Source organism: Mustela lutreola, chromosome 6, assembly GCF_030435805.1.
Source record: "Mustela lutreola isolate mMusLut2 chromosome 6, mMusLut2.pri, whole genome shotgun sequence".
Taxonomy (NCBI): Eukaryota; Metazoa; Chordata; class Mammalia; order Carnivora; family Mustelidae; genus Mustela; species Mustela lutreola.
The window spans coordinates 25,030,927-25,053,877 of record NC_081295.1 but is presented as its reverse complement, the minus strand read 5'-3'; the positions used below and the strand labels follow the sequence as shown (position 1 = coordinate 25,053,877).

The following is a 22,951-nucleotide window of genomic DNA, read 5'->3' as shown; positions in this document are numbered from 1 at the left end:
TTCAATATTGACCAGATGACTAATGATTTTGGAGTAGGAAAAGAAAATGAAATGTTGCTGAGAGGTTTTCTAAGCAAAGACTTTCATTAAGTGGAAAATGCTACATTTGCCAAATATAACTGATTCGAGTCAAATTGTATATCTCAGGGCACAATTTTAAAAAAAATTTTTTATAAACATAATGTATTATTAGCCTCAGGGGTACAGGTCTGTGAACTGCCAGGTTTACACACTTCACAGCACTCACCAAAGCACATACCCTCCCCAATGTCCATAATCCCACCACCTTCTCCTGAACCCCCTCCCCACAGCAACCCTCAGTTTGTTTTGTGAGATTAAGTGTCTCTTATGGTTTGTCTCCCTCCTGATCCCATCTTGTTTCATTTATTCGTTTCCTACCCCCCAAGCCCCCCATGTTGCATCTCCACTTCCTCATATCAGGGAGATCATACAATAGTTGTCTTTCTCTGATTGACTTATTTTACTAAGCATAATACCCTCTAGTTTCATCCACGTCATAGCAAATGGCAAGATTTCGTTTCTTTTGATGGCTGCATAGTATTCCAATGTGTATATATACCACATCTTCTTTATCCATTCATCTGTTGATGGACATCTAGGTTCTTTCCATAGTTTGGCTACTGTGGACATTGCTGCTATAAACATTCAGGTGCACTTGCCCCTTCGGATCACTATGTTTGTATCTTTCTATCTTTCACTATGTTTGTATCTATCTAACAGCATATAATGAAACTGAAGGAGAGGAGTCTGAAAGCTTTTCCATGGTCATCAGTTGAGGGAATTGACAAAAGGAAGTGAGAATTTCTGCTGGCATTCCTATCTCCTGAGTCAGAGAACTTAAGTCAGCTTTTTTGTTGTGAGGGATTTTGTTTGTTCACTCACTTGTTTTGTGAGGGGAGGATAGACATGAGTGATAGGAAAAATGGAATTTGGGTATACTTTTTTTTTTTTTTTTTAGTCTTAAAAAGTCAGTTTATGTGCCAGGAACTATAACAACTCATAACATTTTTTTTTTCTTCATGTGGTGCCTCAGTTTACAATTTTGTCATTCTTCTACTATCTTTTGTTCAAAAAACAAAACAAATTTATTGAGTTAGGAATCCACAGTTTATTTTTAAAGAACATGAGCCACATTTAAATCTGATTTTTGCTGTTTGTCTTCAGTTTGTCCTATCTGTTCTTTCTTTTAATGTTTTTTCCTGCCTTCTTTTGTCCTTAAATAATTTTTAAAGAGATTTAAAACAAGAAAAAAAGTCATTTATATTTGCCTAAATATTTACTATTTCTGGTGCTTTTTTATTCCTTTGTGTAGATCCAAATATCCATCTGGTTTAATTTTTTTCTCCCTAAAGAACTTTAAGGGACGCCTGGGTGGCTCAGTTGGTTAAGCAGCTGCCTTCGGCTCAGGTCATGATCCCAGCGTCCTGGGATCGAGTCCCACATCGGGCTCCTTGCTCCACAGGGAGCCTGCTTCTCCCTCTGACTCTGCCTTCCACTCTGTCTACCTGTGCTCGCTCTCACTCACTCTCTCTCTGACAAATAAATAAATAAAATCTTTAAAAAAAAAAAAAAAAAAGAACTTTAATATTTCTTGTAGTATAATCCTGCTGGCAATTAGTTCTTCCAGCTTTTGTTTATATATAAAATTGTTTATTTTAATTTTGACATTTTCTCTCAGTATCAAATTCTAGATTGATAGCTTTCCTTTCAGTACCTTAAAGATCTTGTTGTATTGCCTCCAGACTTGCATAGTTTCTGAGAAATGTTGTCATTCTTGTCTTTGTTCCTCTGTGTGTAACATGTCTTCCCCCACCACACACACACACCACGCACACACCCCTGCTGATTTTAAGACTTTATCACTGGTTTTCAGGAATTTGACTGTGATGTGTCTTGGTGTGGTTTTCTCCTTGGTTTCCTCGTGTTTAGGGGTTTGTTGAGCTTCTTGGATCTGTGGGTTTATTATTTTAATCAAATTGGGAAAAGTTTTGGCCACTGTTTCTTAAAATATTTTTTCTGACCTTCCCCCCTTCTTCTGGGACTCCTTTCAGATATACATTAATCTGCTTGATGTTGTCCCACAGCACACTGATGGCTCCATCCTGGTTTTTGTTTGTTTTTAGTGTTTTTTTTTTTTTTTTTTGTAGTCTGTTTCTCTGCTTCCTTGTGGATAGTTCCTATTACTATCTTCAGAATCACTGATCTGCTGTGTCACCTGCTGTCAGCCGTATCAAGGGTCATTTTTCTTTCCTACTTTGCATTTTTCATTCCTAGAACTTCCAAGCAGGTCTTCTTATCTCCTTGGTTTCTTCATGATACATGTTTTCTTCTACCTTTTTTTTTTTTTTAAGATTTTATTTATTTATTTGACAGAGATCACAAGTAGGCAGAGAGGCAGGCAGAGAGAGAGAGGAGGAAGCAGGCTCCTTGCTGAGCAGAGCCCAATGCGGGACTCCATCCCAGGACCCTGAGATCATGACCTGAGCCGAAGGCAGCGGCTTAACCCACTGAGCCACCCAGGCGCCCTTTCTTCTACCTTCTTGAACATATGGAACATATTTACAGTAACTGTTTTAATGTTTTTATCTGCTAATTTGCACATTTCTGTTGTTTCTGGATCTCTTTATATTGATTGCTTCTAACCCCCTAGTTATGGGTTATATTTTCTGCTTTTTTGCATGAGTGGGCATAGTGACTTTTATGTTATCATTTGCTGAATTTTTGTTGTATTCCTTTAAACCATGTCAGGCTTTGTTCTGAGATGCAGTTAAGTTACTCAGAATCTGGGGCACCTGGGTGGCTCAGTGGGTTAAAGCCTCTACCTTTGGCTCAGGTCATGATTCCAGGGTCCTGGGATCGAGCCCCCGACTTGGGCTCTCTGCTCAGCAGGGAGCCTGCTTCCCCCACCACCCGCCTCCTCTGCCTGCCTCTCTGCCTACTTGTGATCTCTATCTGTAAAATAAATAAATAAATAGTTTCTCAGAATCTGGTTGGATCCTTTCAAGGCTTCCTTTTAAAAAAGCTTTGCAAGCATGAGTCCAAAATGGCCTTTAGTCTTGGCTAATTTAAACTCTACTTTAGGCAGTACCCTTGAAGAATTCTGCCAGATGCCTAATGTATTATGAAGTCTTTCCACTTTGGCTGTTAGGAACACACCCTGTTTCTAGCCCTATATGAGCTCTTGCAGTTGTTTGACTTTTCAGTGATTCTATCCCCAGCCTTGAGAATTTCTTCTCCCTACATGCACACAGATCAGTACTCAGCCAGAGACTTGAGGGATCACTCTACAGATCTCTTGAGCTCTTTCTGTACGCTATTTTCTCCTCTCTGGTACTCCGTGAGAAAATTCCAGTTTTCTTTACCTCCCTGAACTTCCAGTCCTCGTCCCTAACTTCCTGAAGACTGCCCCCTGAAAACTCTGTGTAGGTTCCTCCTGTCTGGGCTGAGGCCTGAAAACTGCCTCCAGGCATTACACTGGGGAAATTACAGGGCTCACTTACTTGCTTCCCCTCTCTCAGAACTCCCTCTCTTGAATGCCTGCTGTCTAATATCTGAAAATGGTTGCTTTATTTTGCCTAGCTTTCTAGGCAAAATAAAGCAGGGTAAATTACTATGGGTAAATACTAGGGTGTGTTACTATTTACTATGGCAGGTAAATTCCATCCCTCTGTCATTAATGGAAACAAAAGTTCTGGTTTTCAACCATATTTAAAGTAGGAAGACATTTAATAGAAAAAAACCTGGGCTTGTGTTTGAATAAATTTGAGGTTTGGAAAATGCCATTAATGACATCATTTAAGCCATCAAGTGTTACTGTATTAATTATAGGTAATACCTGCCTTTATCTCTCTAGAGACCTTGTGGTCAAATGATAGTAAAGAGACTTGATACTTCTGTAGGATTCTTTTAGAGTTAGAAAAGAGCACATTTTTATCTGTATTATATTTGGTCCTCAGTAAGACGAGTAGTAATATCCATATTTACAGGTGACAAACTGAAGTTTAAAACCGTACTTTTGCCTGCCATTGTTCTGGTTCAGGAGGATCCAAAGAGTGCCTTCTTTTTCCCTTTATTTGCATCATTGATTTATAGTCATTTTTATAGCTGGCTAATTCCTTAATCTTGTCAGTAAAGTAAATATCTTTTATTGAATTTCACATTCCCATTCCTGGGGCATACCTAGCCATAAAACACAAAATTGCAAACACTGTGTACTTTCTCCAGTCTCTGTTTCCAGAGCCTGTTTCCTAGTGGCTACTTAGGATGGCACATTAGAATTTTACAAAACTTCAGAATCCTTCTAATAATGAATTCTCATTATATTGCAGTTGAAATAAGACATTATAATAGAAGGAGGATTAGAATAAGCCTCCAGAGACCTAAGTTCTAGTCTCTCTTTTACCATTGCCTGTCTTTGTAACCTTTGGAAAGTCATTTAATTGCTATGCACTTCATTTTTTTTTTCACCTGAAAATAAAAGTTCTAGTTTAATGATATCCCTGAAAGTGGATGATATCCACTTATTTAATGATATCACTATTCTGTGATTATATGTATAGAATTGTGTCTAGCAGTGAATTCTGATTAAACTCCTGATACTCAGATTTTTAGAAATAATAGCACAGTTGAAAAATCATTTATGTGTGTCATTAGGAATCTTCGTGGTACTGCTGGTCAGAATCCAGTCATTCCATAACAAGCTTTCTCTGTGAAAATTGATCCAAAGAAATCTAAAAATCCTTAAAATATCATCTTGTTTTTCCACAGAAACTATGAGAATTATTTCATTAAGGCACAGAAAGTGAGACGACTCATTGCTAATGATTTTGTGAAGGTTTTTAACTCTGGAGTGGATGTCTTGCTGACTCCCACCACCTTGCAGGAGGCAGCACCATACCTGGAGTTCATTAAAGAAGACAACAGGACACGAAGCGCCCAGGATGACATTTTTACACAGGCTGTCAATATGGCAGGTAAGGATCCCTTGGGAATGTTCTAGTTTTCTTCAAATTTTTAGACAGGCACCCTGGTCTTCAACTTAGGTTCCAGCTAGACTGTTCCGTGAAGGCAACAGCTTGTCCTTCTGGAATGCTTAGGAAAGTGTGTACGGGGGGGGGGGGGGGCGGGTAATGTGCACAAGCATACTTGGAGTCAGTCTACTTAATAGCATAATTTTAACTTTTATTTTGGAAATTTTCAAACCTCCGGAAAAGTTCAAAGAATGGTATAATGAATACCAATATGCCCTTTGCCTGGATTCATTCATTTTGTCTTATCTGCTTTCTCCTTCCTCTCTTTCTCTGTACACACACACACACTCACACACTTTTTTTTTGGCCAAATAATTTGAAAGTTGCAACATCATGATACTTCACTCCTAAATACTTTAGCATAAATCTTCTAAAAATGATGACATTCTCCTGCATAACCACAATTCTGTTATCACACCTGGGAAAACTAACATGAATATAATAATATTCCAGATATAGTCCATAATTAAATTCTCAATTGTACCAAAAATGCCTTTTATAAAATTGTTTTTCCCCCGATATATTTATCTTTTCAAAATTTAGAACAATACCCCAGTTCTCTGCTTTGGGTTTTGGTTTTTGTTTTGTTTTGGGTTTTTTTTTTCCCTTTTGGAACACATCAGACTGTTTTATAATTTGTGTTTCAATCATCAAACAAAATGTAGAAAACTCAAGAGGAGAAGGAAAGTATGTATTTCCCCATACTTTTGCTTACTATGTTCATTTATTCCTGGTATATGAAGATTCTTTATCATATCCTTTCTGTTTAAATTCCTTTAGCCATTCTTTTAGAGTAGGTAAGCTGTTAACCAATTCCCTTAACTTCCTAAGAACGCTTGATTTCCTTTCAAATTTAAAGGTTATGTTCACTGGATACAGGATTTGGGCTTGACATTTCTTTTTCTTTAGCACTTAAGAAATGTTATGCTAATTTCTTCTGGACTGCATAGTTTCTGATGAGAAATCCCGCACCTTTTAAAATTTTTGTTTTAATTGACATTGACTTTTTTGAAGAGCCTAGTGCGCTTGCCCTATAGGATGTCCCATCCATAATCTGGATTTGCTAGATTACTTAGTCATGATTGGGAAACATTTTGGCAGAAATACTGCATACTCTCCATGTCGGGAAACAGTTAATGTCAGTTTGTTCCACTTTCACAGACTAAGTCGATCCCTTAGTGAAGGAAGTAACTGCCAGGTGTTTTGTGTGTAAAGTTACATTTTTCCTTTGATCAATTATAACCGATGGTGAGGTGGTACTCTGAGATTATGTGACTATCATACTCCCCAAAAATCTTGAACCCAGTTTGAGATCTGCTGATGAATCTTGCCTGAATATCTCCTATAGAATGACAAAAATGCTGATTTTTCTATCATTCTTTGTACATACATTAGCAGTCTTCTCTAAAGACAGCTTTTTTTTTTTTTTAATTCAGTGTATTATAAACAATTACTGTCATTATTGGCTTTGATGCTGAAACTGTTTGGCCAACAAGAGCCCTTTCAAGTTGCATGTAGCCTTTAGACTTATCCCCATTAATTTCTAAAAACTTCCTTATTTTATGGCATAACAAGATATCCCAGGACCTTTTGCTTTCTTTGCCCCAAACGTGGAATTAAAAACAAGCTACTATTTCTTATCTATCAAATTGGCAAACATTCAAAAGCTCAACAACATACTCAGTTGGTAACGCTGTAGGGAAAAAGCATTTTGCTCATGGGAGTTGAAAATAGTACAGCTTTTTTGGAGAGGAATTTGGCAACATCTAGTTACATATGCATTTATCTGTTGATGAAGCAATCCCTATTTATCTGAGAGACTTTCAAGAATACCAAAAACCATGGTGCATCTGGGTGGCTCAGTCAGTTAAGCATCCGAATCCTGATTTCAGCTCAGGTCATAATCTCATGGGTGGTGTGACTGAGCCCTGCATCACTGGGCTTCACGCTCAGTGGGGAGTCTGTTTGAGATTCTCTCTCTCTTCCGCTCCCCTTGGGGCTCTCTCTCTCTCAAATAAATAAATAAATCTTAAAGAAACAAAAAGAATACCAAAAAACATGTATACTTGGGCATGGTGTGAAATAGCTCAATACTGAAAACAACCTAAATGCCCAACCATAGAAGCATGGGTGAAAAAATTATGGTACAAACCACATAATGGAGTGCTGTGCAGCTATAAAAAAGGAATGAAGAACATCTCTGTGAGTTGATACACAGTGATTTCCAAGATATATTGTTAAGTGAGCAAAGGAAGGAACAAAAGCATGTGCATATTGTATGACTTCTGTCATTTTTTAAACCTTATCTGTCTTACACCTACTAGCACTAGAAAGCAGAACTCTCCCCTTCTTAGGGTGGAGAAGTAATCAGCTAATAGGTTTCTTTCTTATCTTCAGGATTGCCGGCAGTGAGTGTCCCTGTGGCTCTCTCAAACCAGGGGTTGCCAATAGGACTACAGTTTATTGGACGTGCATTTTGTGACCAGCAGCTCCTTAAAATTGCCAAGTGGTTTGAAAAACAAGTACAGTTTCCTGTTATTCAACTTCAAGAACTAATGAATGATGGTTCATCAGTCTCTGAAATTGAAAAGTTAGCTTCTGTTTCTCTAAAACACTAGTGATAAATATAGCACGCAAATTAAAATAACTTGAAGATTTTATATTCGAGAGAAGTCCGATGATCCTGCTCAATTCCTGTAATTTGGTTCCTTGTCAACACAGTCGTTCGTTGGAATCGCCTTTTAAAACTCTTGTGATACTGTTAATTATAAATCACTATCAGCATCTATGAGGTATCCACTGAGTGTAAAGTACAGAATTTTTACATTAACACAGACACACGTTCGTGGAAAGTGAGGCATTCTGCAAAAATGTTCATTAAGAACAGAGCTTAGAGTACAAGTAAGCTTAGGGATAAGCCTCTCAGAACTTCCACATCTTTGTAACCAAAGTGCTAATAAAAGCTGTAATTTGTGCCTCCAGAGAGAACATGAACAGCCAGGCAGATGGGCAGTTCAAACATAGTGGAAGCTGCCTTGGGGGAGGTTAAAAAAGGCACAAAAACAATAAAATGGGAATATTTGCTTCTGAGTGCTGAACGAAGGAGGTAGAAGAGGCGCTCCGAGCGCTGGAGGAAGTGCGACGTGCTGGGGCCCAGAGTCATGCAAGACTGGGGGTACGCCCCTCTGGGGACGAGCGCAGGTGCAGACGCTCTTGATTGCTCTAAATATAGAGCTGCAGTGACTGAACACTTTGTCCTGTTTTGCTAACGTTGGAAATGTGACTTCTGCCATCGCAGGACCCCATGCCAAGGAACTAGAACAACTCCATGGAACTCATTCTCCTATTTACCAACCACAAAGGAACTCGCTGGTGTCACAGAAACATTTGCTGTAACCTAAGAGTCCATACTGGACTTGAAACTTGGGAGGCAGTGGAGCATGATTTTAGTGAGAAAGTTTCAAGATAGACAGGTATACCCAGTATGAAAAACTGGCAGATAATCTGGTGAGGATGCCACAGCCTCCTTCCTCACCCGAGCTTTCTCTGTTACTTACAGTTTCCTTACCCTCTTAGTTTCTTTACAGATGCTCTCTGTTTGGGTCCCTTAAACCCAAAGGGACAGTAATGAGAATCCATATTCAATTTGAAAGAAAATTTTATGAAAATCATTCATTTCACCACTATAAAGTTTCATTATTAGACTTGTCTTTGCCAGAACACCATTACCATCTCACATTGATCAGGTCTTCAAATTTGGCACTTACATACTACCAATAATTGTAAGTGGGAAGGTGAATTGTTATTTAAAAATTCACTTTGTTTAGTAAGGAAAAAGTCTTTTCTAAATACAAGGTACATGCAGGAGAAGTAAGTGGCAGAACCTTCTGCAGGGTCACTGGAATGTTGTATGGTGGGAAGTTAGCTTGCCTGTTACTTTCTCATTAACACTTTTCTCTCCTCCCAGGATCCTTCCACTCCTAAATGGTCTGACAAAGCTTATATAAAATCTTTCTGTGCCAGCCCCACCAGTTTTCTTATGAATCATGACTCTGAATCCCTGAAAGAGGAAGACATTCACAAGAGAGAATTGCATTTTTTTGTGACAAGGGAAAACCATCTTAGTTTGAAGGAGCTAATACGATGTAAAAAGAAAACAATAAATCTTTGCCCCAGTCTTTTTTTAATGTGTGTGTACTTTGAACTGAATTTTTTTCAAAGGATATTTATGTAATTTCTCTTATTCCTGGGCCTCTCCTTGAGCTGCACTGATGATCTGAATCTGGAAATAGGAAAGTGAAACATTGACTGTTCTCCCATAATAATACCCAACTAGCATGAAATGATACCTAATTTGTTTCTCTTTCTTCTCCATCTTCACCCTAAATCTAGTAGATCTCATTTTACCAAATCACTGTCGGGGAATTTAAGTGGAAAACAGTTTCTGTATTTCAGCTAATTAAGTCCTGAAATTGTTAGCAATTCTGAAAGGCGAGGTTGGCTACAAGTGTAAGATGAGTTCCCTGATAAGACACAGCAAAACAAAGAGAAGTTAGATTCAACCACAGAAGCATCACTGGAGTGAAAAAATGTGATGAGATCACAAAACCTGCCATCCCAACACCACCTAGAGCCCAGGGAGCAAGGGGGAAAATCAGTGTTCTGTGTTGGCCCCCAGCGTTACCAAGAAACTCACTTGAAACCAGGGAGGCAGAATGTTCTCTTTGGCTCTTTGTTACCAGGTCATTAGGAACACAGAGGACCTTGAGCCCAGCTAGAAGAGACAGCCTGGTTCCAAAAAGCTTCTAAAAATGACAAGGAACAGTGACCTTATTAGGAGATCACCTGTTCCAACATAGACAAGAAATACCTTTAGGATTTTTTTTTTTTTTTAAAGATTTTTTGCATTTATTTGAGAGAGAATGAGCAAGAGACAGCATGAACGGTGAGGAGGGGCAGCGGGAGAAAGGGAAGCAGGCTCCCCGCTGAGCAGGGAGCCAGACTTGAGGATGGACTGGGGATCATGACCTGAGAACGAAGGCAGATACCCGCCTCTCCCACCCACCTCCCCTCCCAACCCCCCACCCCTGCCTGCCCTTTAGGATCTTAGACTGAAGGACTGAAGAGAACCGTTACAGAGCACCAGTAGGTAGAGGTCAGGGATGCTGCAAACTGTGCCATTCCCTGCTCCAGTCAAGGGAAGGGAGCAAGCTAATGGAATTTTCACAATAGCTTCTATTTTGAATTTTCATTCATTAGCTATTTTTGATCTCCCTCCCTTTCCTCAAGCATGTGATTATTTATACCAAGGTTAAATGCATATTGACTGCAAGACTGGGGTGAGATCTGTTCATTGTATTTAAAAGCACCAAAGGACAGTGTAAAGTAGAAGGTCTTGCTCAGTTTTTTCATGACTTAAGCAGTGTGTACACTAGAACATAAACCTGAAGATTTAATAAAGGCAAATGACATGAGAAAAGCCCAGCCAACATTAAATAAAAGTAATTTTTAGAGGTATTCAGAGGGTTTTTAAAATTTTTTTTCTTTATACCTCAATGGACTATAAATCCAGAAGGATTTTAGGCAATTTATTAAAAACATAGTGTTACAGTGATATAAAAGTAAGTAGTTGAGAAAATCAGTAAAGTGATAAAAGTAACAAAAAAGGATAAAACTAGGAATGAAGTTTAAAATAAAAATGCTTCTCAAGGTATTTATATAGATGCTTAAGGCTGTATAGTATGACACTGTGGGAGATTTCCCAGTAGCTTACCTAGTAGATAAGGCCACCAGATTTAAAAATCAAATAAACGTGGGTTTGAACCCTATTATTGGCATTTATGAACTGTGTAACCTGTTTGAGCTTCAGTATCCTGACTTGTAAAACAGAGATAATATTTACTCCAAGGGGTGGTTGAGAGGATTAAATTAAAATATGCACACTGAAAGCACCTAACATGATGTCTGATAGACTAAGTGCTTAATAATTTGTAGCTGTAAGTAATGCACACAATTATAAACTTAAGTCACTTTCTTATACAGTTGACCCTTGAACAACACAGGTTTGAACTGCATGGGGTCACTTACATGTGAATCTTTTTATAAGTACAGTATAGTACAGTACTATATATATATATATACATATATATATAGTATTTATTCTTATGGTTTTCTTAATAAAATTTTCTCTAGCTTACTATATTATTACAAATAGAGTATATAATACACATAGCTCCCAATGATCTGGCTTCCCCTGAGGATGAAGTTTAAAATATCAGGAAGAACTGATGGCCTGCCTATTTCTAAAGCAATTTCAAAAGGGGGGGGGGGAGCTTTTTTTTTTTTTTTTTAAATAAAAATTGGCTTATACAGTGTTCAAAGACCTGCAGGTCTTCAAAAGCCCTCTGTGCTCTGCCAATCAAATGAAGAGCAAGACCAACATGCTCCTTTAAAAACAAAGCCTCCTGGGACACCTGGCTGGCTCAGTCGGTTAAGTGACTGCCTTCAGCTGAGATCATGATCCCAGAGTCTTGGGATTGAGCCCCACATGGAGCTTCTTGCTAAGCAGGGAGCCTGCTTCTGCCTGCTGCTCCCCCTGCTATGGTCTCTCTCTCTCTCTCTGACAAATAAAATCTTAAAAAAAAAAAAAAGAAACCTCCCAAAATATGACTATCCCGTCCGTATTCCTGGAGGAGAGGGGTGAGGAAAGCTTTTGACAGAACCAAGTTCTTCCTCATGAAACTCAGTTCTGTTCCCATATAGAGAGAGATACACGGATAATCGAAGCCCCAGATTACAACATCTTCACTGCAATTACTTTAACATGGGAAAATTTTAAGGTCGATATTACCAATGACCTGCTCGGATAGCCATCAGCGGGGAAAGAAAAAGTCAATAAAATACCCATAGGGCATCTAATGGTATTTTCTTAGAAATTTTTTTGCAAAATGGACCTGCAGAATGTAGTAGAATTTGTGTCAGATACCTGTCAAGATGGTAACCGACAATTTTAGCAGAGTTCATTTAGCAGGACCGGTTGTCTATAGAGACCACTCATAGCATAGAATTCTTAACTCTGATTTCTGTGTTAGGGATGAGGGGTGTACGCATCTAAATCATCCCAAACTGGTTTCAAGTCATTAACATACAAACTAAAAGGAAGTGAGTCTGGAATTCGGAGTTTTAAGACTCACAATAACAAAGTAAATTCTAATACAGTATTCTCAGAACCATTTTATAGCGTGAATGTAAAACTATATAGAGCATCAAATTACACGCAAATTCTTTTCTTAGCTATGCCAGTCTATTTCTTCGTGGAAATGGCAGGTAATTGGTGCAGAATTAAGGTAGTGGTAACAGGAAAAGAAGTGAGACATCATAAAGTGAAAATTAGAATTTAGAGTTTAACTGGATTATTGGGTATGAAAGGAGGGAAGAAAGAAACACGATTTTTTTATCTTGAGAAATGCTCACAACTAGAAGAATGATGCCATTCTTATTAAAAACAAAGAAAAATAAAATGATTTATAGGGGCTGGAGATGAATTTCACAATCAAGTGGAAAGACCTAATGTTGGGAGAAGATGCAAGTAAAATGGAGTTTAGGGAGTCAAAAAGGTAATAAATTGTAAACTCTTCACATTGAATGTCTTCTTCCCCCATGTTTTATGATGAAAAATTTCAAATATAAAACAGATCCACCACCCATATCCCACCATTGCAATTTTGCTGTATTTCCTCTATCATATATCTACCCTCTAATATCTCTATTCATCCATTAATCTACCTTACTTTTAAAAAATATATATCAAAGCGATTTTACCCTACACATTTAAGCATACCAAACACTGACTTGAGTTCAACATTTGCTTACGGGTTTTTTTAAATGTAAAACTTATATACGATCAAATGCATAAATCTTAACTATGTGTCCCTTGAGTTTTGACAAATGCCTTTACCTGTACAACCCAACCTTATCAACATACAGACCACAGTACTGTCATTTCTGTCACTCCAGAAAATGATCTCATGTCCTCCATCAGTCCCTGCTCCCACCCCTCCAGAGCCAACCATTCTTCAGATTTTTCCCCAATACATTTAATCTTGTTTATTCTAGAATTTCAGATGAATGTAACCTGCATTGGTTTACTTCAAAGATTATTCGGGGAATGCAAGTTCTCAGCTTTTGAATCTGATTTGAATAGATTTTAAGAGGTTTGCATTTTTAAGTTACAAAGGTGATGTATATTCTCTGTGGCTGGTGGTGAGAAAGAAAACAGAAGAACATACAAAAAAGAATAAAAATCACTTGTTACCTCACCATCTAGACGTATGTATATGTATAGATGTAGATATATGTATTTTATTAACAAAATTGGTGTCCTATTTCTCACAGCTGTGTAACCATCACCACTAGGCTCCAGAACTTTCTCAGTGGCCCCATGTCCATAAGCAGTCCTAACCCATTCCACCCTCTTCTTAGTTCCTGGCAAACATTAATTTGTCTTCTGGTTCTATGTATTTGTCTTTTCTGGACATCTTGTATCCACACAGCATGTCAGTAACCTTTTGTGTCTGGCTTCTTTCACTTAGAAAAATGTTCTCAAGGTTTATGAATGTATCAATGTCTTACTGCTTTTTAGGCCTCAATAATATTCCAATGTGTAGACTTACCACATTTTGTCTATTTATTCATCAGTTGGTGGACTTTTGGATTATTTTCATTTTTTGGAATGAATAATGTTGGTATCAACATTCATATACAAATATTGGTGTGGATGTTTTTCATTTTGCTTGAATATACAGCTGGTGTAGAACTATGGTATATGCCATATGGTAACTCTGTAGAACTATGGTATATGCCATATGGTAACTCTGTATTTAACCTTCATTTTTCCCCTGTATTTAACTTTTTGAGGAACTGCCGAACTGTTTCCCAAAGTGGCTGCATCATTTTATATTCCCACCAGCAATATGCAAGGATTCCAGTTTCTCCACATTCTTATCAACACTTGGTATTGCCTGTCTTTCTTATCATCACCATCCCAGTGAAAGGGAAGCGATATCTCGCTGTAGTTTTGATTTGCATTTCTCTAATGACTAATGTTATTGAGTATTTTATGCGCTTACTTTGCATATAAAACTTTTTTTTGGAGAAATATCTATTCAAATCTTTTGCTCATCTTAAAATTGAATTTTTTTATTGCTGAATTTAAAATTTTTTTTTAATTATTTTGGATAGAAATTCCTTATCAGACATATGACTTGTCAATAATAATAAGTTGCCTTTTCATGTTCTTGATGGTTTTCTTAGAAGCAGTAAAGTTTTTTTTATTTTTATTTTTTATTTTTTTTTAAAGATTTTATTTATTTATTTGACAGAGAGAGATCACAAGCAGGCAGAGAGGCAGGCAGAGAGAGAGGAGGAAGCAGGCTCCCTGCTGAGCAGAGAGTCCGATGCAGGGCTCAATCCCAGGTCCCTGAGATCATGACCTGAGCTGAAGGCAGCAGCTTAACCCACTGAGCCACCCAGGTGCCCCAGGTTTTTTTTTATTTTGATAAAGTCTAACTTATCTATAATGCTTCTGTGGTTTTTACCTTTGGTGTCATATGTCAAATGTAGCTAATATGTTTTAGTAAATAGTATGAAGAAAGCATCTAACTTAACTCAGTACCTGTTCACACTACTATTATATCTAAAACTTATATATAGTTTGGTCTGATTTTGGCTTGTTGTCAAAGCTTTGTTAGTTTTTCTCAAGGTGACCCCCCAGAGTAGCTTGAGTGTAGCATTAAAAAAAAAAAATGACACCTACAGTTTTATTTCTGCCCACTTTGGTATAACCAGGTATCTCACACTTTGAGGTATTTCTTAAAAGTTTATTGAATTGAATCTAATTGAGTTGAAGTGAATTGAATTGGAAAATGGTTTGAGGAAGGAAGGAGAAGTATGAACAATCCCAGAATAGCCAACACTGTGTCCCAGCACTGTTCACACTGTTTTTTCCATTTCTGCTGAGGTCATCTCTGCTCTTGCCAAAACTGCTCTTTCAACGTTTTTTGTTTTGTTTTTTAAGTTTTTATTTCAATTCCAGTGAGCCAACATGCAGTGCCATATTAGCTTCCGGTGCTCAACTAAGTAATTCAACACCTTCTCAATACAACTGTGGCAATCACAAATGTTGTGTGCCAAATATTTCTAGTTTTCTTGACTCTCAGACTCTCCTGTAGTGAGGTGGACTCATGTGCCTAATTCCAGTCAATGCATTGTGAGTGAAAGTATCACATGTTTGGGCCAGAGTTTGCCTGGCGGGTCCTCCCCTGAATTATCTTTTCTCTCCAGCAATGTTCAAAATGGTGGCTGCTCTTCTGCTTGAGTCCCTGAGTGACTAAGTTTAGTAGAGATTTTCTGTCAACCCAGTGGATGGGTAGTGTGAGCAAAAAATAAAACTTTTGTTGTTTTAAAAGCCATTAAAATTTTGTTAGAAAGCTCATAAAACATAACAGCCTATCTCAACCAATATCCCAGCCATTGTCCCCCTACCCTTAAGACACTGGTCTACTTTTTTGAATGGGAGCTAAAGGAAGAGCTTCAGATGACGCATGAAGAAATTGGACTTGAAGTGATTTCACATTTTCATCCTCATTCACTCTTCTCAGATGAATAACAACTTCAACTACATTTTAGAGTAAGCCCACCATTTGTATGTAGAAGCTGAGTGTTCCAGAACTGTTTCAGTATCCAAAAAAATGAAATGCCTGGTAAATTAGCATTTCCATAAAAAGTAAAGATACATTTACATAGTTACATTAAATAGGTAATAATTTACAGAGGAAAAAAAAACTTAGTTTCCAGTAAGGGCAAAATGTTCAACATGACCCAGAAAGATCACTGTAAAGAAATGTAGATTAACTCACCAAATCTGATATATATTTACCATTTTTCAATCTATTCCATTGCCTTTTATGCTTCCATTTAGTGGACAGTTACAAACCTCTTAACATTGATGTTGTACCCATTATCCAACTGCATTAGACAGTGAGGTCTCTGCAAAATATAAATTGGTATAAACTATGAGCAATTAGCATAAACAAAATGAATGTATATAATTTGATAAATTGATCACTTGGCAACTTGCTGTGTTAACCTAGAGCTTTTATAATAATAATCCAGGTAATATTAGGAAAAGAGAAAGAAGTAGCATTTTGTATCAAAGAGTTTCAACATACTTTTTTCTTCACCCCCCCTTTTTTTTACTTGACAGTGATTAATTAGAATTTCAATATTTCTAGAAGAAACAATTTAGCTATGAGTTTCAAAGGAATTTAAACTTATCCCTTTGGCTCTGTGTGGGACATAAAACCCTTCGTATGATAGCACTTCCACTAGGAAAGGACTATACATTTTGAAGTTTAATGAACTGCCAGTATGAAATAATTACTAACAAAGAAACTAGGGCTACTACAGAATTAAGTTGAAATTGGAATTAACTTTGGAATTAGTCCAACAGCTAATCTGTATTGCCACCATTATAGGCAGACAACTTAAACATGTGTTGAAAATAATTATTTTTATTTTTATCATGCATTATTTTTATGAAAACCCTCACACCTGCCTAACACAAATGAAATCCTAAAATATGTTATCAATAGTTTATATACATATTGGAGCAAAGGCCCATAGCCATATCTAAAGAGTAAACATTTAAGTCAAAAGAAAATATTAAAATGTTTACTTTATAGATAAGTTACTGTGTCTCAGTCTGAAAATCTTCTTTTTTTTAGTTGAAGTAGAGTTGACACACAATGTTACATTAGTTCCAGGTGTACAACACAGCCATTCAACAAGTTTATATGTGAGGCTATGCTCACCACAAGTGGAGCTCCGGTCGGCTACCACACAACTGAATTTCAACACCATTGACTCTATTTCCTGTGCTGTACCTTTCATCCCCGTGACTTATTCGTTCATAACTGGAGGTCATATCTCCTATTCTCATTCACTCATTTGGCCCATCTTCCACCCCCACTCCCCTCTGGCAACCATCATTTGTTCTCTGTAGTTATAGGTCTATTTGTGCTTTTTGTTTATTTTGTTTTTTAGATTCCACATGTAAGTGAAGTCATATAGTATTCATCTTTGTCTGACTCCTTTCACTCAGCATAATGCCCTCCAAGTCCATCCATGTTGTTGTAAATGGCAAGTTCTCATTCTTTTTTATGACCAAGTAATATTCCTGTGTGTGTGTGTGTGTGTGTGTGTGTGTGTGTGAGTCTATACACCACATGTTCTTTATCCATTCATTTATGGATGGATACTTAGGTTGCTTCCATATCCTGGCTGCAGTAAACATAGGGATGCATATATCTTTTCAAATTAGTGTTTTCATTTTCTTTGGGTAAATACCCAGTAATGGAATTACTGGATTGTATGGTATTTCCATTTTAAATTTTGGGGTTTTTTTTAAGGTTTTGGGTTTTTTTTGTCTATTTGAGACAGTGAGAGAGAGAGAGAGCACAAGCAGGGAGGAGGGTCAGAGGGAGAGGGAGAAGCAGACTCCCTACTGAGCAGGGAGCCTCATGCAGCACTAGATCCAAGGACCCTGGGATCATGACCTGAGCCGAAAGCAGACGCTTAACTAAGTGAGCCAGCCAGATGCCCCTCCATTTTTAATATACTGTTTTCCACAGTGGCTGTACCATTTTGCATTCCCACCCAAAGTATATGAGGCTTCCTTTTTCTCCATATCCTCACCAGCACTTGTTATTTCTTGTGTTTTTTTATTGAAGCCATTCTAACTAGCGTGAAGTGATCTCTCGTTGTGTGTGTGTGTGTTTTTTAAGATTTTATTTATTTGTTTGAGATCAAATCGCAAATCACAGAGATCACAAGTAGGCAGAGGGGCAGGCAGAGAGAGAGAGGAGGAAGCAGGCTCCCTGCTGAGCAGAGAGCCCCAATGCAGGGCTTGATCCCAGGACCCTGGGATCATGACCTGAGCCAAAGGCAGAGGCTTTAACCCACTGAGCCACCCAGGCACCCCCTCTCATTTTGGTTTGGATTTGCAGTAGTAAAGATTAGTGATGTTTAGCACCTTTTCATGTGTCTGCCATTATATGTCTTCTTTGGATCCTCTTCCACCTCTCATCTGATTAATTCCAACTCATTCTTTAAGACTTGGCCTAGATATGCTCTTTCCAAAAGTCTTCTCTTGCTTGTATGCACATGTACACACACACATACACTGATACACACAAACACACATGCAAAGTGCTTTCACGCCATTATGCCAGTCAAAACTATTGCATACCTATATCATAAGTTTTATTATACTGTATTATGCTTCCCTGTGAGGTAGTCCTATCACCATACTACAAATTCTTGAAGGTAACAAATATGTCTCAATTATTTTATGTTCTTCAATATCCACTATTTAGAAGACAATTAATGTTTGTTTAATTAATTAATTAATATCACAAGGTTGTTGATGTACCACTGTTTCCATAAAACTAAAAGACAAAAGTAAGTAGACATTATATTAACTGGAAGGAAAGATTATAAATTATATAATTTATAGATTATATAACTGCATTTCTTGGAAAACCCAAGAGAATCAACTGGGAAATAATTCTAAATAATAGTAGAAATAAGTGCAGCCAACATGGAAAATGATATGGCAATTCCCCAAAAAATTAAAAACAGAAATACCATACAATCCAGTAATCCCACTAGTGCTTTTTTATCCAAACAAAAAAAACCTCTACTTTGAAGAAATATACACAGCCCTGTCTATTTCATCATAATTTACAATAGCCAAGATATGGAGGCAACCCAAGAGTCCATCAATAAATGAATGGATAAAGATGTAGTATATATACACAATGGAATATTATTACTTGGTCCTAAAAAGGATAAGCCCTTGCCATTTTCAGCAGCACAGATGGAACTAGAAGGTGTTACACTAAGTGAAATAAGTCAGACAAAGACAAATACCATATGACTTCACTTACATAGAGAATTTAAACAAACAAACAAATAAAATAAATAAACAAAAAGCAGAAACAGACCCATAAATGCAGAGAACAAATGATGGTTTCCAGAGGGGAGGAAGGTGGTGTGATGAGCAAAATGAGTGAATGGGAGTGGGAGATCCAGGCTTCCAGTTATGAAATGAGTAAGTCAGAGGGGTGAAAGGTGCAGCATAAGGAATAGAGTCAGTGGTATTATAATAACATTATATGGTGACAGACGGTGGCCACATTGCAGTGAGCATGGCATAATATATAAACTTGTTGAGGGACACCTGGGTGGCTTAGATGGTTAAGCATCTGCCTTCGGCTCAGGTCATGAGTTCAAGCCCCTCATCAGGCTCCCTGCTCAACGGGAAGCCTGCTTCTCCCTCTCCCACTCCCCCTGCTTGTGTTCCTGCTCTCACTGTCTTTCTGTCAAATAAATAAATAAAATATTTTAAAAAATAAAATATTAAAAAACTCATTGAATTACTATGTCAGACACGTGTAACTAATGTTCACCATTATGCACAAAATATACCTCAATTTAAAAAGGAGAATAAAAGAACTGAGTGAGGTGGCTTGGTAAAAAATTAATGTTCAGATATCAACAATCTTTTTATATACAAGAAGAATCTGCTAGAACTGCACTGTCCAATACAGCACCCACTAGCTATATGTAACTAAGTTTTAATTAACGTTAAAGAAAATAAAACATTTGGCTTCTGAGTGACATTAGCCATGCCCCAAGTCCTCAACAGTTACTTGAAGTTTTAGGGGAAATAGACAATCTGTAACTATTTTCCACAGGTCACATGAAAAAATAAGCAGTAAAGGTCAGGAAAACTCCGAAAAAATAATAACAGGAGCAGTCATAGAGTGATACAAACAAAGCAGAACAGAAATTCCAGAAACTTACTCAAACACCTGTAAAATGTCGTATGTGATGATGGTGGAATTTCAAATCAATGGCAAACATGAATTATTCAACAGATCATGTTAGTACTCGATAACCACCCAGAAAAAAAACAAATTTGTATCCCTACTTCACCCCGTACTCCAAAATAAATTCCAAGTGTGGGTAAAAATGTAAACATAAAGAAAGCGAAATTACAGAATTGCTCATAATGGCAAATGAATTGGAAACAATCTGGTAATACTATTTAAGCATTAGAAAAGAAAATCTGTAGCTCTATTGTGTTCTGATACGGATTGCAGAAAGAGTATGTGTGTAAGAAGCATGCAGTAAGCTACCATTTGTGTACACGTGTGTGTAGAGAGCATCTCTGGAAGGCGGAACACAAGAAATTGGTTTCCTCTGGAGAGGCAAACTAGTAGCTCTAGGACAGGGGTGAGAAGACACTGTTTTCACTGATGCCTCTTTTGTACTACTGAATTTTTTTTTTAAAGATTTTATTGACTTTATGGTCATTGAGAGAGAGAGAGAGGAGAGAGGAGGGAGCACAAGCAGGGGGATCAGCAGGCAGGCTCCTAGCTGAGCAAGGAGCCCAACCCCCAACGGGGGGCTCACTCCCAGGACCCCAGAATCATGACCTGAGCTGAAGGCAGATTGCTTACCCGACTGAGCTACCCAGGTATCTCCTGCAATTTTTTTTTTTTTACAATATATATGAAACAACTATTTTAAAGACAAATTGACCAATTTGTTATAAAAACCCAAACCTAAAATTTACAAAATTATTGCATCTCCCCTACCTTCCCCCCCTCTCTCAAATTTATTTTAATTTTTTATGTAAGAGCCACAAAAGGTCTCTGGGCAGTAATTTCAGGTTTCGGTACAGTAAACCCTTGTCTAGAAGGTTAAAATTTAACAAGCTGCTCAATAAGTATTTAGTAAGCAATGAGGACCTTCTATCAATGCACTTAGTAAGTACTTGTTCAGATGGGATTTTATATTATTTAAAGGAGACTTTTTAAAAAGGGGGTACTTTGGATTATAACAAAAGTGAAGAGCCAAAGTATATGTAAAATATAAGTGGACTGAATGATGAGAAGCAGAATGAGTTCAGAGAATCCTAAATAAAAGAGGGCTTTATAGAGTGGAACTAAGATTTTTTTCCAATCCCTCCCCAGCACTCTCGCACATATGCCACTGTACACAACTCCAAGGTCACCCTTGGGAGCTTCCTCCACCTACCCAAACACTTCTGTCTCGCTTTAAAGTGTGTAAACTTACACCCAGCGATCTTTCACACAAATTAAATCTCTCTTGCCAGTAGGAATGGAATTGTCTATTTCCACCATTTGCTGTTTGACACTTTAGACAGTTTAGATTTCCTAAAAGGCAGGGTGAGTTTTTCTGGGTATTGACATGACAGTCTTCAAGCCTGAAGAAATTATTCTAGAACAAGTTTATCTGTCAAAGAATATCCTAGAAAACCCAGGGTAGAAAAAAAAAAAAAATTCTGCCATGTAACAATTTAACATTTACCAATTTCTTTTTATTAGCAGTTGTTTTAAAATTCAAGACAATCAACTGAAACACAGTAAATCTATTTGTAATTTTATTTATTATCCAGTATTTATACACAGATTTCATTGGTAAAACACAGCTACTCAGAAGCCTCAGTCACTTCGTCCATTAAAGGGGATAATATTATCTGTTCTACTAACACTAGATGATACTTTAAGAACTGGAGAAGTGGAAGCCATCTAAAAGATGTCTAAGAGTTTTCAATTGCCCATTATCTTTCTTTGTTATAAAAGAGGCCAAAATCCCTTCTAAGTATGTGAGATTTAATTTGTTCTATCTTTATTCCCTCTAAGGTTGCCCAGTGTCTAGCTCTGAGTCGGTGATTTGGCTTTTTGCAAAATGAAAATTTGTGAGTTAAATGCAAAGATGCTTTTATCATTAAAAAATTATTGAAAACATTTTTAGAAATATAAACATTTCCCTGGTGGGTAGACAAAGCAGCATCTTCAAGAAGGGGGAGATAGGAATACTTGAGTAAATCACACAATTTCCACAGCCTATTTCATAGATCTTTTTTTGTTTTAATTTTCATTCTATTTATTTTATATTTTTTAAAGATTTTATTTATTGAGAGACAGAGAGTGAGCTAGCGAGAGAGAGTATGAGTTGGAGGAGGGGCAGAGGAAGAGGGAGAAGTAGGCCCCTTGCTGAGCAGATTTTTTTTTCCCCCCAACGCAGGGCTCTATCCCAGGACTCCCAGATCATCACCTGAGCTAAAGGCAGATGCCTAACTGACTGGGCCACCCAGGCGTCCCTGTTTTAATTTTTTAAACAGTTTGAGGTCTAATCTATTGGCTTCCAAACATGCAAAGAGAAGATTTCCTTTTGACACTCCTCAATCTCACACATACACAAAACCACACACATTTTTCACTTATAGCACAATTTTTAGCTAGATCGAAAGTTAATGCTTCCATGATTACAAGCTACCAAGGACGCTGTGCTGAGTCACCTTCTTCAGAACAGAAGAACTTAGCCTCCAACTGTTGGAAGTGCCCTTGGCAGACCCCTCTCCCCTGGCAGCCTGTTTTGGAATTGGTTCAACTTCCTGGAGCTGCCTTTCCCACAGTCACGACCCCTTCCCAGAGCAGCGTCATTCAATGACTATTCAAGATGGTGATAAAAGCCCTCCCTGCAACTTGGGATGATTCTCAGCTTTTGAGTTCCCTATGGAGTCAGCTGAGATCTTGGTCATGGCCAGATTCCCCCTCTGTGCCATCCTGCTTCCTTTCTTTTCTTCCTTCTCACAGGTGTTGATCTCAAGAGTACTCCCTATTAAGGCTTCTGCCTGCTGATTTCGGTCTCCAAGTCCCCTTCCAAGGAACCCAACCTAGGACAGCTGAAACCAGAAATGGTCTGAGAAAGCAGATGCTAAGACGGGCTATGGGAGCTGGATCACC

The 22,951-nt window shown here is 37.7% G+C and overlaps 1 protein-coding gene across 2 annotated transcripts in view; it reads left to right on the top strand.

Annotated features, from left to right (window-relative positions):
* Window positions 1-9,238, top strand: part of QRSL1 (glutaminyl-tRNA amidotransferase subunit QRSL1) — a 33,539-nt gene extending 24,301 nt beyond the window's left edge. For both annotated transcript variants that reach the window (XM_059176965.1, XM_059176964.1), the window contains exons 10-11: window positions 4,789-4,994; window positions 7,449-9,238. In XM_059176965.1, coding sequence (XP_059032948.1) covers window positions 4,789-4,994; window positions 7,449-7,669 — 427 coding nt within the window. In that variant the 3' untranslated portion in view covers window positions 7,670-9,238. The remainder of the gene's footprint in view (window positions 1-4,788; window positions 4,995-7,448) is intronic.
* Window positions 9,239-22,951: the final 13,713 nt, after the last annotated feature.